This window comes from Leucopleurus acutus (genome assembly GCF_964270905.1).
Source record: "Leucopleurus acutus genome assembly, chromosome: 20".
Lineage (NCBI taxonomy): Eukaryota > Metazoa > Chordata > Mammalia > Artiodactyla > Delphinidae > Leucopleurus > Leucopleurus acutus.
In genome coordinates, this window is record NC_139162.1 from 55348899 (window position 1) to 55366055 (window position 17157).

Here is a 17157-nt window from a genome sequence, read left to right on the forward strand (position 1 = left end):
AATCGAACGCCGCGCCTTGGAGAGATTGTCCGATCGGAGAGAGGGGGCCGGCCGCATCCCCGCCAAGAACCAATAGAGCGCGTCCGAGGGGCAAGAGCGACGTGCGGCCGGAGCAATGACAGGCCTATATTCGGGGCTCGGGGGCGGGTCGGCGCCAGAGACGAGAAGAGAGGAGGGGAGGCCTCCTCCGCCGCCGCCATCTTGGACCGGGCCCGGTCAGCTTCCGCGGAGCCATCGGCAGACGCCGCGGCCTCCCTTGAGCCCCGACCCCCGTCGTCAGAACAACCCCGGGCCCACTTCCCCCCACCCCACTTCCGCTTCGCGCCGCTATCGCGATAGCGCCCGGGCCCGGGGCGCGAGAAAAAGGCGGCGGGCGCTCGCCTCCCCCGCCTGTCGCGATACGCTCCTCAGCGGCGGCGCCAGCTCCTGTGGTGAGAGCGTCAGGCTCGACTGGGCCGGACCCCTTCCCCTCCTCCCCCGGCGCCGTCGGCCGCCTTCCCCGCCGCCTCCCGCCCCTGCGACCCCGCCGCCTGTCGCGATATGGCCGCCCCCGGCGCGGCGCCCCCGCCACCGCGCGGCCCCGGCGCTCGCCGTCGGCCCGGCGGTGCGCGGCTCCCCCGCCCCCGCTCCCTCCTCCACGCCCCTCGGCGGCGCCCGGGGGTCCTCCCGCGACCCCGGCCCCGCGCGGCGTCCGCGTCGAGCCCCCGTGGGGTGTGAGGGTGCGAGGTGCCCGCCCCTCTCCGCGTCGGGAGGAGCTGGAAGGATGGAGGCGCCTTGGCCGCAGGTGCCCGCCCTCTCGGGGCTCAGGTGCCTGCCCCCCTCGGCAGCAGCCCCTGTGCTGGGGAGCGGTCTCCGGGCGAGGCTGCCCCCTCCGCGTGGGTTGTGGGGCTGCGAGTCCCCTGGTTGAGGACCCCCGTGGCGAGAGGGGGTCAGCCTTCCCGGGGCCAGCGCTCCTCTCTCCGCTCCCCTCCCACCGTGGGCGCTACTCTCCTCTTTGGGGATGGGGGGGATGAACTCCCCTGGAGTGAAGATGCCACCTCCAGGAGTTGGAGCCTCAGCCCAAGTTTACGCCTCTGTAGTGAAAAGTTCCCCAGGTCTAAGGCTTCCGCATCCCACAGCCCAGGCCTTACTCCTTGGAGAGTCAGGATTGTTCTCGGCGTCACCCGCTCAGGCCTGCGCTCTTACTTCTTGGGTCTGGGTATCGGTCTCTGGCTTGTTGGATGTGAGCTCTGGCTTGTTGGTTGTGAGCTCTGCCTGAATCCAGACTCTGCCCACCTCCCTCCCGGTGTGGGCTTCCTCTCGATGTCACTCCCGCCTCGGGGTCCTTTTGGTGGGGCTCTTGAGCTCCCCTGGGTCTCAGGGACCTGGTTCTCTCTTGGTGGTACCTCCCAGGTTCCTGCTTTCTCCACGTTGTTAATGATCTCCTGTTGTGGGCAGCGCCAGCACCCCTGTGTCTAAGCAGGACCTGCCTGTTAGCTCAGGGGCTGTCACCTCCCCCCGGGGTTGATGCTTCTGTCCTTTCGGTACTGTTTTTTTTGACACCTTCCTCCACTGCCCTCAGCGTGTAGGCTGTCGCTTCCCTCAGTCTGAGGCTTCTATCTGCATTCACATCAGTTCCTCCACTGGGGTATCGTCTTTCCAGGGGTCAAGGATCCCACCCCCTCGGTGCTCCTCTAGGGCTCCTCATTGTGGGTGTGTGAGCTTCCCGGCACTAGAGAACCCTCTTGGTGTAACAGTCGTAGAACCAGGGCTCATCCCTACCCATGCCCACCCTGCTAGAACCCCCTAGGAGTGTGAGACTTCTTAGATTTGAGGTTCTTGTACTGTGAGGTGTGGGGTTTTGGGGCTGGAGTGGTGCCTTTTTCCAAGACGAGGAGCCTCTCAGTGTTGCCTCCTCCAGGGGTAAGGTTCCTGCCTGTATTGGCCACTCTTGGATTTGAGGTGTCTCTGCCTTTCTGTGTGTCCCCTCCTGTGGGACTAAGGACCCTCTCAGGTGTTGGTGCCCAGGGCTAATGCTTCAGCCCCTGCTTGTGATGTCCCACTGGGTGGGACTAGGCTTCTGCCCTCTCCTGAGGCACAGGTTCCTTGACGTGGGGGTGTGAGATCCCCGAGACTTGAGGGGCGACCCCACTGTTGTCACCTTCCCCAGGACTAAAGATTCCTCTGGTGTAACCTTTCCAAGGTGGGATTTCCAGTCCCCCACCCTTGGTACTGGGCCTCGCGTGGGGAGATAACTCCCTCCGCCCCAGGACCTAATACATCCACCTTCCGGCCTCTCAGATCTCTGTGTGACAGCGTCAGCAGCCTCCCAAGTTCAGGATGGCCTTCCAGAGTCACTTCCCAGCAGGCCCGATCTCCTCTCCCACGGTACACGGCTGCTGTGTATCGGCACGTGACAGCCCCAGGATCGGGGACCGCTTGGCTTGGTTCCCCAGGACTAAGCTTTCTGCTCCTCCTGCCCCACTCCTCACCAGGCCGCTCCGTGTGGCAGTGTCGTCTCCCCTGGGGTGCCGTTGGGGGCTCTTTGTTACTTTCAGCCCCTCACTTTATGGTGTTGGCTCTTGTGGGTCTGGCACACGGCTCACCCTACCCACCCGCTCAGTGTAGGCTCCTTACTCGTGGGGATGTGCCTTCTCGGACAGAGTCTTTTGGTTAAGTCTCCGGGGCCAAGGTTCCCAGATTCCTCGGTGCCGTTTGAGACTCCATGCGGTGAGGACACCAGGTCCTCTCCCTGAGATGCCTGCCTGTCTCAGAGTGGGCCTGCCATGGTTACCTTCCCTGGAGCATCTTGGTGGACCCTCCCAGAGCGCTGGGGCTCCCAGCCCTCTAAGCATGGGACTCTTCTGTGGGGGCATCTCCACTTCAGGACTCAGGCCCCAGCTTCCTTTCTGGTCCTTTGCTGGGGATCTAAGGTACAGGCACCCTTTTGCTGTGGGGTTTTTCTGTGGAGAGCCTGGCGTACTTGCCCTTCTCTGGAGGAGCTGCCTTCCTCGGGGCAGGTCTCCCGGTCTCAGCTGTTGCCCACTTTGAGGTTCTGTCTGAAACCCCACTCTCCTGGCTGGGGCTCTTGTTCCCTTGGCACCTTGCTTCCGACTCCTTCAGGACGTCCTGCTGCCACCGTCTGTTGCCCCCTCTGCAGGGTATCAACTCCTCAGCTGGGCTGGGTGTCCCAGCCCACTCAGTGTGGGGACCTGGAGAAAGCCTCCCCTCCCTAAAGCGCGCAGTGCCTTGTTCAGGGGTGTAAACTGGGCGTCCTGTCCCTTTGGGCTGGACCACCCGGCCGTGCCCCAGCATTGGGCTCCTGGGACAGAGGCCGGGAGTGTAAGCGCCTGTCTGAGCTCCCTGTGCCCACCCCCAGCCCTGGGCAGTAAGGCTTTTCGGCGTCGGGGTGCTGGAGCAGACACCCTCCCGCGCACCTCGGTGTGGCCAGGCCCTGCGCGGGCTCCCGGGCCAGAGGCTCTTGCCCCGCCTCAGTCTGAGTCCCTTCTGTGCAGCCCTCTCCTGAATCCTTGTTCTGGCGGCTTCGCCTTCCTGGAGCTGGAACTTCCCGTGTTGGGATTGCGCCCCACCTTGGCATGTCAGCCAGCCCTGGGCCAAGGGTGCTGCCATTCCTCTTGCTCCTTTACGGGGGAGATCCACGCTCCCCCAAGTCAGAGGTCTGCCGTCATGCAAGTGGGTCCCTGTGGAGGACGCTGCTCTGAGGTTGAGGGCCAGCCCCGTCACGTGGGGTTCTGGTTCTAAGGCGTGCTCTCTGATACCCTGTGCCACCGGTAGTTGCTAGCCACGTGTGATTTAAATTTTAACTAGTTAGCAGAAAAATTTTTCATTCCATTCTGTGTTGCACTAGCCACGTTTGGAGCTGTCGAGCGTTCAGTGGCACAGATACAGAACGTTTCTGTCACTGTGGAAGGTTCTGTTGGGCCGGACTCTTCTTTGCGTTCCCTTCCCAGTGGGTGGGGGCCCTCTTGCTGTGACTTCCCTCTGGGTTAAGGCTCTGAGTCCTCCGTGTAGGGCTCTTTCTGCCTGGGCAGTTGGGGCTGCTCTGGGGCACCCTGCCTTAGGCCTGTTGAGTGGGCACTCCCCAGGTCTCAGGAAGCCATGCTTTTCAGTAGAGGCCCCCTCGCTGGGAGTGGGGACCTCCTGCAGCACAGGCATAGCTCTTCCTCCCCAAGGCTCCCCATCTCTCCTGGTCTTGGTGTCGGGCCCTGGCGAAAGCTTCTGGTGACTGCCCTTTGACCTCAGTCCCCTCTGGGTTGCATGTAACTTCCTTTAGGATGGAAGTGTCTCTAAGTATTGGGTGCTTGTCTGAGGGTTTATGTTTCCCTGAGTCTACATTACCAGTAGTGCACTTGACATGCAATTCCTTCGTGTGTGCCGATAGCTCCCTCCCAGTTCAGGTTCCCTTTCATCCTCTCATCTTCGTAAGAGTTCTCTCTTCTCCTGCTCTTCTCTCGAGTGATGCGTTCTGCCCCCAAACCTGTAACCCTTTTTGGTATTACCCTCTTTGGGTTAGGAGTATTATCTCCTTTGGTTTAAGGATCCCTCTCTGGAATAAACTTGTCAGAGGTCTAAAGCCCTCTTCTACTTGGGATCCAGCCATGTCTGTGTGGGTGGGTTTAGCTTTCACAGTTGTAGGCATCTTCCGTGTCCCCCCACTGCACTTCCCCTTTGTTCCTTACAACTGATACACATATAAATGGTATCATGCCCTTCTCCATGGGATGCAAAATTCTTTGTCTCCTGACTTGTCTGAGGAGTAACCTCTCCCTGTGTTAGGATTCTGGTCACCTGTGTGCTTGACTTCTCTATGGGAATTGTGGTCTCCAGGTCTAAGGCCTTTGTCCCTAGCAGGCAGCTGTGTGCTGCATGACATTTTTCTGCTCTAAAAAATCCTTTTGAGTATCATCTGGGGAGAAAGTGCTCCATGCTCTAGGAGTTTTCCACTTCCTGGGTCAGAGGCACACAAAAAGTATATCTTATTTGTTTATTTATGTATTTATTTATTTTTGGCCGTGGTGGGTCTTCCTTGCTGCACGCGGGCTTTTTCTCTAGTTGTGGCGAGCAGGGGTTACTCTTCATTTCAGTGCGCGGGCTTCTCACTGCGGTGGCTTCTCTTGTTGCGGAGCACGGGCTCTAGGCACGTGGGCTCTAGAGTGCAGGCTCAGTAGTTGTGGCGCACGGGCTTAGTTGCTCTGCGGCATGTGGGATCTTCCTGGACCAGGGCTCGAACCCGTGTCCCCTGCATTGGCAGGTGGGTTCTCAACCACTGTGCCACCAGGGAAGTCCCAAAAAGTATATCTATTTCCTTCTTTCAGCAAACTTCCAGAGTCCTTTTCTGGACCAGACCCTGTGCTGGGCAGTCAAGGCAGCAAAAGGAGAACTGGGCCCAGTCTCTGTCATCAGATAGTAAATGCATCTTCCCCTTTCCATCCCATGCACCCTATGCCCAACCTCGTTCATGTCTCTGGGTTTGGACCAGCCAGGGAGTAAATGTGTATTCCTTCCCAATCTCTCCCAGCAGCGTCCTTCTCCAAGAGAGTATGAAGAGAGTGCGTCTGTAGGGCAGGGAAGATGGCGGACAAGCGCAAACTCCAAGGTACTAGGTCCACTGCCTGCTGCCTGTGTGGCCACGTGCTCACTCTCCTCGGAACTCCTCTTTGGATCCCTGCTGCCTTGGCAGGATGCTAACAGCCTGCCTTCCTCCCTGGCCAGGTGAGATTGATCGCTGCCTCAAGAAGGTGTCCGAGGGCGTGGAGCAGTTTGAAGATATTTGGCAGAAGGTACAGGGGCTGGCCCCTAAAAATCTGGGTGGGTCTCTAGGGAGGAGAGAACAGAACAAAGTTGAGGAGTTCCTGAGTGTCAACCAGGGAGAGGGCCTGCATGTCCAGGTGCCAAGGACCTCAGAGAAGCAGCTCTGAGATGGATTGGTCCTGGGGGGGTTGTCCCCAGAGTCCCCAGCCCGCAGAGAGAGACTGGAGTTTTACCACTGGAGTGGGCAGTAGGGCAGCCAGCACCACACAAACTCCTGGATTCTCTCCATCCCTCAGCTCCACAATGCAGCCAACGCGAACCAGAAAGAAAAGTATGAGGCTGATCTAAAGAAGGAGATTAAGAAGCTTCAAGTGAGGGGGCTGGGGGCCCGGACTCCTGTGTCCTGAGGGCGGGGGGAACAGGGAGAGGAGGGGGCGGGGGCCTCGGCGCCCGGGTCCTGAGTGTCCTGCTGTTCCCACCTCCAGCGGCTGAGGGACCAGATCAAGACTTGGGTCGCATCCAATGAGATCAAGGACAAGAGGCAGCTTATAGACAACCGCAAGCTCATTGAGACGGTAGGAGCCCAGAGTCTGCTACCTGAGAGGTGGGTGGTCGGATTCCTGGGTCCCCAGAGGTCCTGAGAAGAGTGAGGTCTCTGTACCTGGGGAAGGTGGGAGGCAAAGGGCTGGGAACCTGAGAGTGGGGCTCCGGTTTGAGTGTCCAGTGGCCCTGAGTCAGCTGCTCTCCCACCTTTGGGATCCCCCTTCCAACTCTGCTCTCCACAGCAAATGGAACGGTTCAAAGTTGTGGAGCGAGAGACCAAGACCAAAGCCTATAGCAAGGAGGGCCTGGGCCTGGCACAGAAGGTGGACCCTGCCCAGAAGGAAAAGGAGGAGGTCGGCCAGTGGCTCACGGTGAGTCAGGGTAGAGGAGGAGGGGACCTGGGGCCCGGACCCTGGCTGTATGAGAGGACTCTGGCTGACCGCTTGCCTTTCCCCTCCCACCCTCAGAATACCATCGACACCCTAAACATGCAGGTGGACCAGTTTGAGAGTGAAGTGGAGTCACTGTCGGTGCAAACACGCAAGAAGAAGGGCGACAAGGATGTGAGTGGGGGGCCCCTGTGCCCAGAGGACAGAGATGGGCTGGCGATCAGGAGAGGCCGGCTTTCCGGGCTGCGGGAGTCAGGGCCTGGGCTCCTGAGGCAGACAGGGCTGGCAGCTAGGATTAGGGGGTCAAGGGGTGGGATGGGGAGGGCTTAGCAGCTGACTGGAGGGTGGGGCGTGCAGGGAACAGATGAGGCAGACTCCAGGGTCCCACCTGGGTGTCTGGGTAAACATTGGAGCCGACAAGAAGAGGAGCCCTTTGGGGGAAGATGCTGAGCTCTGCTTGGGTCGCAGAGTAAGTGTGAGACCCGAGGGCCGCCCAGGGCGGGGAGGTTGAGGAGCTGTGGCTGCGGCCTCACAGCACCTAGAGGGCCCGGGTCCTAAGGAGAGGACAGCAGGTGTGGACAAGGCGGGGCATGGAGGAGCGGCTCATTGAGGCTGAGGAGAAGAGTGGTCTGAGACAAAGTCAGGGCTCAGGACCCAGATTCCAGAAAGCCAGGGTTGTAGGGTCCGAGTTCCTAGGGCTGCAGACTCTCTCTGCGTATTGACCCAGGAAGTACGGGGGACAGAGAGCTGGCTCTTCGGGAAGCTGGGGGCGGCGGTGTGCCAGAGTTGGGTGTCTGAGACTGAGGGGTCTGGAACCGTGGGCTTGGAGGGAGGTCCTTGCAGGCAGGAGGGATTTGGAACTGGGGCTAGGATGTCAAATCCTAAAGGGAGTGGGGCCTTGGGAGGGAGCCTAGGAGACAGGCCTCTGAACCTGGGCTTCCTCTTAGGGACACGTGGTTGGGGGTGGGGGTCATGGTGGTGACAGATGCTCAGAGTTGTAAACAACAAGCTTCCCCCAAACGGGGATTGCCATTATTACTGTTAGAGCAAGACAGGGGCGGCTGTGCTCCTGTATTCCAGAAGGTGGTCGGAGCTGGTGGGTGGGCTGGACGGTCAGGCGGGGTGCAGATCGGGCCACGTTGTAGGGGAGACGCCGGGATCCCTGGCTCCTTCAGCAGTTTCCAGGGATGTCGGGGTGGGAGGAGCTGCGGGATCCCTGAGGGGTCAAGGCGGGCAGACCCCGGAGGGGCTGGAGTGGGGCCTCTGGGTCTCCACCAGGGTCAGGGACTGAGGACGGGTTCTGTGGGGGCAGGAGGGGCAGGGCAGGCCCTGCAGCCCCTGAGCCTGGCCCTGGGCTCGCCAGCAGAAGCAGGACCGGATCGAGGGCCTGAAGCGGCACATTGAGAAGCACCGCTACCACGTGCGCATGCTGGAGACCATCCTGCGCATGCTGGACAATGACTCCATCCTCGTGGACGCCATCCGCAAGATCAAGGACGACGTCGAGTACTACGTGGACTCGTCCCAGGACCCCGACTTCGAGGAGAACGAGTTCCTCTACGACGACCTGGACCTCGAGGACATTCGTGAGGCCCGGGCTTGGCCTGCGGGTGAAGGGCGGTGGAGGCCTGGGGGAAGGCGTCCCCACCAGCTCATACAGCCTCCACGCCCCCACAGCACAGGCGCTGGTCGCCACCTCCCCGCCCAGCCACAGTCACATGGAGGATGAGATCTTCAACCAGTCAAGCAGCACGCCCACTTCGACCACCTCCAGCTCGCCCATCCCGCCCAGCCCGGCCAACTGCACCACGGTGAGGCCTGTGGGTCTGAGTCTCCACAGAGGGCACAGGGGCCGGGGGCTGAGGAAATGTCCTGCAGGAGGGGAACCTCGGTATCCAGGGTCTGGGCCCCAAGGGCTATAGATTGCCGGTAGGGCGGTTAGGGCCACACGTGGGTCCTGAGTGTGGAGGAGGGAGGCTGGTGCCTGGGGTGCCGAGGAGCCTGGGCACTGGACACCTGGGAAGGGATGGAGGGTTGGATACTCGAAGGAGAGCAGGTTCCTGGACCCTTAAGAGCCTGGCACGTGGTGCTGGCCCCCAGAAGACAAGCACCCTAAGGGGCAGGGTTTAGGTAGGTTCCCCGGTGAGATGAAGATCATAGGGGCTTGAACAGCTCTGGGTCTGGAAGGTAGGTCAGCTGGGTTCAGATCCGGGGGTTCGGAGATTGGTGTCTCTGTCGGGTCCCTAGAGACACACAGGTTTCTGACTGCACCTCTCAAACCTCAGGAAAACTCTGAAGATGACAAGAAGAGGGGACGCTCGACGGATAGTGAAATCAGCCAGGTGGGTCCGATGGGCGTCGGACGTTGATGGGCCCAGCACTCGCTCCTTCGCTGGTTTCCAGAGGCTTACTGAGGCCTGAGTGTGGCCCCCATGCTGGGCTTTGGGGACGCGGTGGGTCAGGCTGCCCTGAGGGAGGCCTGCAGTACTGATGGGCAGGCAGACAGGTGCGTGGCTGGTGCTGTGGTTGGGAGATGCTTCTTGGGAAGGGCGTCTGCCCTGGGCATTAGAGGAAGATACATTCCCGTGTGGGGCAGCGACAGGAGACATAGGCCAGTCGTGGTGGACGTGGAAGTGTGGAGAGGTGAGCCCAGCCAGGTCCACTGGGCTGACCGCGAGCGCAGGACCTTAGATTGTCGGGCTGGGGGGCCCACACCGGGTGGACCAGCTCTGAAAGGGCCCAGCAAGCCCCAGAAATGATAGGTCAGAAACCACATAGGTTTCTTTTCTTGGGCGTGCTCTGGGCCTTGGCTGCGCAGATGGTGTACATCACAAGTTTCCAAGAGGGGAAGTGCCTCCGAGAGTTTTTTCTCCTTAGTGCACCCTGTGGATTCTGCTCACGTGTCCCAGGGCAGCAGCACACTTTAGGAAATGCTGCTGCACCGGAATGCTATCTTTAGGCAGGAGGAAAGTGAGCCTGAAACCCCTCTGTGGGCTCGTGGGAGGGCTGGTCCCGAGGGAGAGCCTGAGGGCAGAGTTGATGAGGCTGGTGTGGGACCCGGGTGACCATGCGTGGTGTCGGGAAGGAGTTGATCGCAAGTCCTGCTTGGTGCGGAGTGAGCGTGAGGTGCCCGTGGGGCCTCAGGGTGGGTCCAGGAAGCGGCGAGGACGGCTGCCGGGTAGGCTTGAGAGGGGTGGTCAGCAGCTCAGCCGCGGGCTGTCAGGCGCACGTTACCCCACGTGCTTTGTGGGGTATTGGTCATTAACGGCCCCTTGAGTTGCTTTTGGGACCCTTTAAGTGACATTCAGAATTACTATCCTATTTTCAGCTGTCCTCTCTTCTCCCCTTGGACTTCTGGCTGGGTCCAGCTAACCTCATACTGAGGACATTGATGTGTTTCCCACTACTGCCCTGTCATCAGGTGGATGGGTTTCTCTTACACCCAAGTGGTGTCTCAGATCCCTGTGGGACATCGTGGGGATGTCCAGGCAGGACACGGCAAGCTGGATGCAGGCTAGAAATGCACGAGTGTTGTGCGCATGAAGGTGGAGGTTGAAGCCATGAGGGCGAATGGGGGTCATCTGGGTCCCCAGGGAGGGGCAGCAAGGCCAGCACCGAGGATGGAGCCTTGTTCCGGGGAGGGGTGTGCGGGAGGCTGGCGAGACCTGCGGCCCACTGTGTCCTGACCCTCTCCTCCCTCCCACCTGCAGTCTCCAGCCAAAAACGGCTCCAAGCCTGTCCACAGCAGCCAGCACCCTCAGTCCCCAGCTGTGCCGCCAAGCTACCCCTCCGGCCCCCCGCCCGCCGCCTCTGCCCTGAGCACCGCCCCTGGCAACAACGGGGCCCCTGCCCCGGCAGCACCCCCAAGCGCCCTGGGCGCCAAGGCCAGCCCAGCTCCCAGCCACAGCTCGGGCACGCCCGCCCCCTACGCCCAGGCTGTGGCCCCGCCAGCTTCCAGTGGGCCCAGCCCCGCGCAGCCCCGGCCCCCCAGCGTGCAGCCCGGCGGAGGCGGAGGCGGAGGCGGAGGCAAGCAGAACGGCGCCACCAGTAAGTGGGAGGCGGCCGGGTGGGGGGTCCTGGGGTGGCTGCCGCAGGCCCCTTTCAGCCCCTCTTCCTTCCCCCAGGTTACAGCTCAGTAGTGGCAGACAGCCCGGCAGAGGTGGCTCTCAGCAGCGGCGGGGGCAGCAGTGCCAACAGCCAGGCCCTGGGCCCCCCGTCTGGCCCCCACAACCCACCTCCCAGCACCTCGTGAGTGTCCGGCCTCGGGCAGGGCTGGGGACAGGCAGCCTTTGGCACGAGGAGGCACGGGGCCGCCCACACGGTTGCCACATGGTGCAGATCCGGGCCCTGCCCTTGCCAGTGGGGACTTCCCCCAGAGCTCTCTCCCACCCGCTTAGGTGCTGAGTCCCGACTTCTTCCCAGCTGGGGTATCGTATACGTGTGTCCCCCAGCTCTGCCCTAGAACATTCCTCGCCTAAGTGGGATTGTTCTCAGAGCCCCCTGGGGACCCGTTGGAACGCTCTGGCTCTCCCTTTCCTGCAGGAGTCTCGTGCCCTGCCGCCTCCTCCCTTTTCTGTGTCCTGCCCCAGGGCCTTCCTCACTCCGTCAGGGGCTCAGCGTCCACTTCTTACAGTGAAGGGTCCCAGTCCGTCCTCTCCCCAGCCACCTCTCCAGATCGTAGGTCAGACCATTTCCCAGAAGAGTGGCCCAAGAGAGAGCGCAGCGTCCTCTGTGGGAATGGGGAAGACCCCCCGGATCCCTCCCTCCCTCCCTCCCTCCTCCCCGGGTGCCTCACCCCTGGGCTCTAGGTGGGCTGCTCTGTTGTGTGGCTCTTTCCCACCCCTTTCTCCACGGGCCACTCCGTGTAAGAAGTGGTCCCACCTGCTTCCTAGAGAACGTTTAGGCGTGTGGTCTCTGGGAGCGTCCTGAGAATGCTTGTTCCCACATCCGCAGCCCTTCTTTACTGGGAAGTGATGGCAAGGGGTGGGGTTCTCCCTTCGCCCAGAGAGCTTCTCTCCTGTCTGCGTCCCTCAGCTGGCCCCATGTTCTGTGCATTCTCCCTTTTTGACTCCTTTCCCCGATCACCCAAGTCTTCTTGTCCGTCCCGCCTTTGGGGACCCTCCTCTGAGCCTCCAACCCTTTGTACCCCTCCCCAGGAAGGAACCCAATGCGACAGCCCCAACGGGGGCTGGGGGCGTGGCCCCAGGCTCAGGGAACAACTCGGGGGGACCCAGTCTCCTGGTGCCACTACCTGTGAACCCTCCCAGCTCCCCGACACCCAGCTTCAGTGAGGCCAAGGCAGCCGGCGCCCTGCTCAATGGACCTCCACAGTTCAGCGCTGCCCCGGAGATCAAGGTGGGCCCCGCACATCCCCGGCGGGCCCCGAGCCTTTCTGTCCTGGCCCTGTGTCTCCACTGCAGATGGTCGCTGTCCCCTGGCTCCAGGTCTCTACCTGCCATCTCCACCTCCAGCCCTCGCTGTGTCGCTCTGGCTTCTCTCGCCTGGCACACGTGCGCGCTCACATCATCTCCGGGCTTCTCTGCCCCCCCACCGGGGTCTCTGTCCCTCTGGGTGCTTTCCTTGCTCCTGACTGTGCTCGCTCGCTCCCCGGGTGTCCACTGTCATCGCCCTCCTTCCAGCCCTCGGTCGACTCTCCCTGTAAGACGTATTACTTCACATGACCCACCATCCGGAGCTTACCACCCTCTTGCCTTCTACAAAAACATTTAAGTCCAGAAAACACTTGACGTCTGCTCTGAGCCACTTCGTGCTGGCTAAATGTAGCCACTTCCCACCTTCCGTACAGGGAGCAGAGTGGGACTGTATGGCGCGCATGTCTGGGTGGGGTGGGGGCCGGGGTGCTGTGGACCCACGTGCGTATCTGACTTAACCTGGGGAGGCAGCCCAGCAACGTTTGTGAGGTGGAACCAGGGCCAGGTTGTGTGGGGTCACAGTGGCAGGCGGGGCTGACAGGGAGAAGCGCCCCACCCCCCCCCCCCCCCGGGCTGGAGTTCTATGGGGGGCTGCTGCCAGAGCTGTAGTTAGAAGGCTGGGAAGCAGGGTTCAGCGGAGGCGAGAGGAACGGGGTGCAGGCTGGCTGCAGGGCCAGAGTCTGAAAGGGCAGCAGCAGGATGTGAGGTGACCATCTGGGGCAGTGTGTTTCGGGGTTTATTTTGGTTTTTTTTTTTTTTTGGCCGCACCACACTTCTTGCAGGGTCTTAGTTCCCTGACCAGGGATTGAACCCAGGCCCTCTGCAGTGAAAGTGTGGAATCCTAACCCCTGGACTGCCAGGGAAGTCCCTGGGCCAGTGTGTCTTAACTTCACTTCCGCAGGAGGCAGGGCGAGGAGGGCCCCACTGTCGGGGTCCAAGCCCTGCATTGCCTCCTGTACCTGCCTTCATCTGGAAAGTGAAAGTAATTGCAGTCACTCCTCAAATATGATAGGATGCTTGGGAATAGTCCTCATAAAGCTCTCAGGAGAGTTTCTGGCTCCCAGTGAGCACCCAAAGTTTAGAAATACAACGGACAGGAAGTTCAGTGTATGCATTTTTCTGGGGGAAGAAATGAGCCTTGAGATTCTCAAAACAGGTCCACAACATTTTTTTTTTTTTAATTACTGGGTGAGTGGTGGAAAGGTTTTGAGTAGAAAAATGACAGAGAAAGACATGGCTGGAAAGGTCCCTCGGGGGCCTGTGAGACCAGGACGGTGTGGGGCGGCAGTGCAGGTGCCTCCGAGGGAAGAGAGACCTCGGTGACTGAAGGGCGTGGGGAGTGGGGTGGCGAGAGGAGTGGAAGGCAACTGCCAGTGGCCAGCGGTGGCCGGTGGCCGCGGAGAGGGGCAGGGGGTCTTAGGGACGCACGTGGGGCAGCCGGCAGTGGGCGGGCTCCTCCCAGCGTGTAGGCGTGCAGACAAGTGGGAGCTGCTGCCGGTTCTGTGACGGCGGTGGCGCGCGGGCTCTCCGCTGGTGTGTTACTGTCACGGGGCTGCACAGCAGGGTCCACACGTGCTAGGCACCCCTCTGTCAGTGGACACTTGGTCGTGTCCAGGTTTTCTCCCCGCTGTTAGGTGCTGCAGTGGACGTGCTCTTACACTAACGGCCTTGGCTTAGCTGAAGCCCCACCGGAGCAGGCGAGGGTGCCGGGGCCCACGAGGACCCAGTGCCAGCCCTCGGCCCTGGACCTCAGGCCAGGCACCTCTTCCCTCCCCAGGCCCCTGAGCCTCTGAGCTCTTTGAAGTCCATGGCGGAGCGGGCAGCCATCAGCTCCGGCATCGAGGACCCCGTCCCCACGCTGCACCTGACTGAGCGAGGTGAGCTTCCAGGGGTGGGGCGGGCCGTCCAGGAGGGGCCGGATGCACCAGCCTCACCGCTCGCCGGCCCCACCTCTGCCCTCCCCGCAGACATCATCCTGAGCAGCACGTCAGCTCCCCCGGCCTCGGCCCAGCCGGCCCTGCAGCTGTCGGAGGTGAACATACCGCTGTCGCTGGGTGTGTGTCCCCTGGGGCCTGTGCCCCTCACCAAGGAGCAGCTCTACCAGCAGGCCATGGAAGAGGCCGCCTGGCATCACATGCCCCACCCCTCAGACTCTGAGCGCATCCGGTGAGGGGCCACGTGGGGTGGGTGCGGGGCCCCTGAATCCGAGGGAGCCTTGACCTGGGCTCCCCACAGGACACAGGGACTCAGGTGGTAATGCTGGGTGATGTGGTGCCTGAGACGCTCCCTTTGATCCACGAGAGGAGAGAAGGCAGGGAGGCCGGGGGCTGCCGCGCACCGGCACTGACCATCCTGTCCCCCCACAGGCAGTACCTCCCCCGGAACCCCTGCCCGACGCCCCCCTACCACCACCAGATGCCGCCCCCGCACTCGGACACTGTGGAGTTCTACCAGCGGCTGTCGACCGAGACGCTCTTCTTCATCTTCTACTATCTGGAGGTACAGCAGGGCCCCCGGGGCAGCCTCGGGCCCCCCGGCTTCGCCGCCACCGCCGCCGTCCCCCCTCGGGCTGGAGGGGTGAGGTGGGTGCCCCACTGCGGCCACCGGGACCGCACCCCCTCCCCCTCCCCCAGTCCTGCCCCCCCCCCCAACCAGACCCCTCCCTGTCCCCACTCCAGTGCTGAGGTGTCAGGTCAGTTGAGGCTGAGGGCTGGGTTGGTCTAGCGCAGCACCCAGGGAGCCCAGCCCCACAGTGCCCGTCCCGATAACTCTCACTGTGCCAGCACGCTGCTCGCTGGCACGTACTCGGGCCTCCCTGGGGACCCGCTAGGGAACTGTCCAACCTCTGCGTAACCCAGTGTGTCACCAGTGACCCCCTCCCTCATCCAGCCTTGAGAAAGTTTCTAAACTGCCTCCTCTCAGCTCTCATCACGATTAGTTTCTCTTCCTTCTCAAAGCTTCTCTGAAAGCAATTTCCACCTCCCGTCTCATTTTCCTTCTCCTGACCAGCATTGGTACGTCTTGTGCCCCAGCCCATCCGTACTTGGATTGTCCGGCCCAACCTCGGTCTGTGGCGGGGCCTGGGGTCAGCCCTGTCGCCCTGCCCCGTCCACCTGGCCCCCACCCAGTTGCGAGGCCCCCTGATCCCCCGTTCCATGCTTCATTCCTCAGGGCACTAAGGCACAGTACTTGGCAGCCAAGGCCCTAAAGAAGCAGTCATGGCGATTCCACACCAAGTACATGATGTGGTTCCAGAGGCACGAGGAGCCCAAGACCATCACTGACGAGTTCGAGCAGGTGAGGGCCCCTCCCTGTGCCCTGTCCACTCTGGTCCCGCTGGCTGAGTCCGGGTAGAGTCCCCACTCCACACGCAGACTGGCAGCCCTGCTGCCCGCTCCCTTTGCCACCACCTTCAGCCAGCTCGGTCCCTCAGGCCATCTGCCTTGCCTGGGACACTGTCCCCTTCCTCACTGGCCAGCTCGCGGTCACCCCAGAGGTCCCAGCCTCCATGTCCTTCCTCAGAGGAGCCTTCCCCAGGCACACACACAGCCTGTGCCTCCGCCCCTCCTCTGGCACGGTGGGGGGATGTGGTGTCTCCCACCCAAGACCATGGGCTGCACTGCTCGGGGACCTTGACAGTCCCCAGCACCCAGCAGAGGGGCTCAGCAAACACGGATGGGGAAGCTCTTTTGTTGTTCTCGTAATTGATTGATTGGGACCTCCCACTTGCAAAACACTCTGGAGCCAGACTACCTGGTTTGGAACCCAGCTCTAGCTGGTGACCGTGGACAATTCACTTGAACATCTGTCTCTATTTCCTTATCTGTAAAAACGGGGTAACAGCACCTACCTTTATGCAGTTGTTATGAGGATTAAATGAGTTAATAACGTGTAAGTACTAAATGGTGCCTGCTATGTAGTGTCATGGGCGTACTGGACTTTATTTCAACTTTTAGTTGGTATGTTCCACAGTGGTTTTTTTCCACCAGATCTTTACCTGATGCCAAGCACTGAACAAGGGCCTTGTCCTCAGGGAACTTCCTCCCCTCCATTCCTTCAGGTCCTTTGAAGCATTTCCACCATTCATTCAGAACCCGGCCCCATTCCCACTGTGTCATCTTGGACACTAACTACAGACATCCTGTTCCCTCCCGGTTTGGTCCCAAGTAATCCTCTAAGTTAGTGTATTTCCAGGCATCAGTCCTTCAGAAGTTCCCACACCACCGCTGTTGCCAGTAAAACGTCTGTCCTGGCAGCGTGCCTGGATGTATGTAGACTCCAAGCCTGTCCCATGGCCTCAGGGGTTTTGTGAAGACTAAACCCTAGGACATACATCACGTACTCAGCACTCGATCAGTGCTTGGAAAGCCAAAGCCATCGAGAGAAGCAATAGGATGTTTGGCACACGTGCCCGGGGTCGAGGCCCGGCTCTGGCATGTGACCTCCCTGCGCCTCCCTCTGCTTCCTCTGAAGCAGGAGTGATAACGTTTCCCACCTGAGAAGAGCCTTGTGAGGGTGGAGTGAGATGGCGTGTGCATGCAGGGCAGTTGGCCTGGTGCCTGGCTCCTCCATGGCCCTAAGACCTGTCCCTCTGCCGGCTCCCCCGACCACCTCGTCCACTCACTGACCGCCTTCTCCCCCGGCCAGGGCACCTACATCTACTTTGACTACGAGAAGTGGGGCCAGCGGAAGAAGGAAGGCTTCACCTTTGAGTACCGCTACCTGGAGGACCGGGACCTCCAGTGACACCGGCCCCTCCCTCCACCCTTCCCTCCCCCCGCATGCTGATCCCCCTGCCCAGGTGAGGGCCCTGCCCTGGAAGACTGGGGGGAGGCCCCAGGCCATAGGGCAGCCCCCTCCCCCAGGAAGCAGGGAGGGGGCTGGGAGGCTTTCTCTTTCTCTCAGCCCCACCCTGGGGGCCCGGGGGCGAGGGCTGCCCCCTCCTCCCCTCCCCAGTGAGGGACTTTTTTTGGTAAACCTATTTTCATTTTGGAAAATATTTATGAATAAATAGTTTTATATGACGGCTGGCAGCAGCGGCC

The 17157-nt window shown here is 61.2% G+C and overlaps 1 protein-coding gene across 2 annotated transcripts; it reads left to right on the forward strand.

Moving 5' to 3' along the window:
• Nucleotides 1-292: 292 nt before the first annotated feature.
• Nucleotides 293-17156, forward strand: CNOT3 (CCR4-NOT transcription complex subunit 3). 2 transcript variants are annotated; one of them, XM_082863513.1, is made up of 18 exons: nucleotides 293-431; nucleotides 5522-5596; nucleotides 5713-5780; nucleotides 6048-6122; nucleotides 6237-6326; nucleotides 6537-6665; nucleotides 6762-6857; nucleotides 8047-8269; nucleotides 8361-8494; nucleotides 8969-9025; nucleotides 10394-10730; nucleotides 10808-10931; nucleotides 11840-12038; nucleotides 13893-13992; nucleotides 14083-14281; nucleotides 14482-14614; nucleotides 15287-15412; nucleotides 16763-17156. In XM_082863513.1, the coding sequence occupies exons 2-18, from the start codon at nucleotides 5572-5574 to the stop codon at nucleotides 16859-16861; spliced, it is 2214 nt and encodes a 737-aa protein (XP_082719639.1). In that variant the 5' UTR covers nucleotides 293-431; nucleotides 5522-5571; the 3' UTR covers nucleotides 16862-17156. The 2 variants fall into 2 exon arrangements, with proteins under 2 accessions (XP_082719639.1, XP_082719640.1); XM_082863514.1 differs by having other exon boundaries at nucleotides 8050-8269.
• Nucleotide 17157: the final 1 nt, after the last annotated feature.

Bases quoted from the DNA above. Each gene is read 5' to 3' on its own strand.
- CNOT3 (XM_082863513.1), top strand. From the start codon at position 5,572: ATGGCGGACAAGCGCAAACTCCAAG. The intron at 6,327-6,536 runs GTAGGAGCCCAG...TGCTCTCCACAG, and splicing joins ACCGCAAGCTCATTGAGACG to CAAATGGAACGGTTCAAAGT. The intron at 14,282-14,481 runs GTGAGGGGCCAC...GTCCCCCCACAG, and splicing joins TCAGACTCTGAGCGCATCCG to GCAGTACCTCCCCCGGAACC.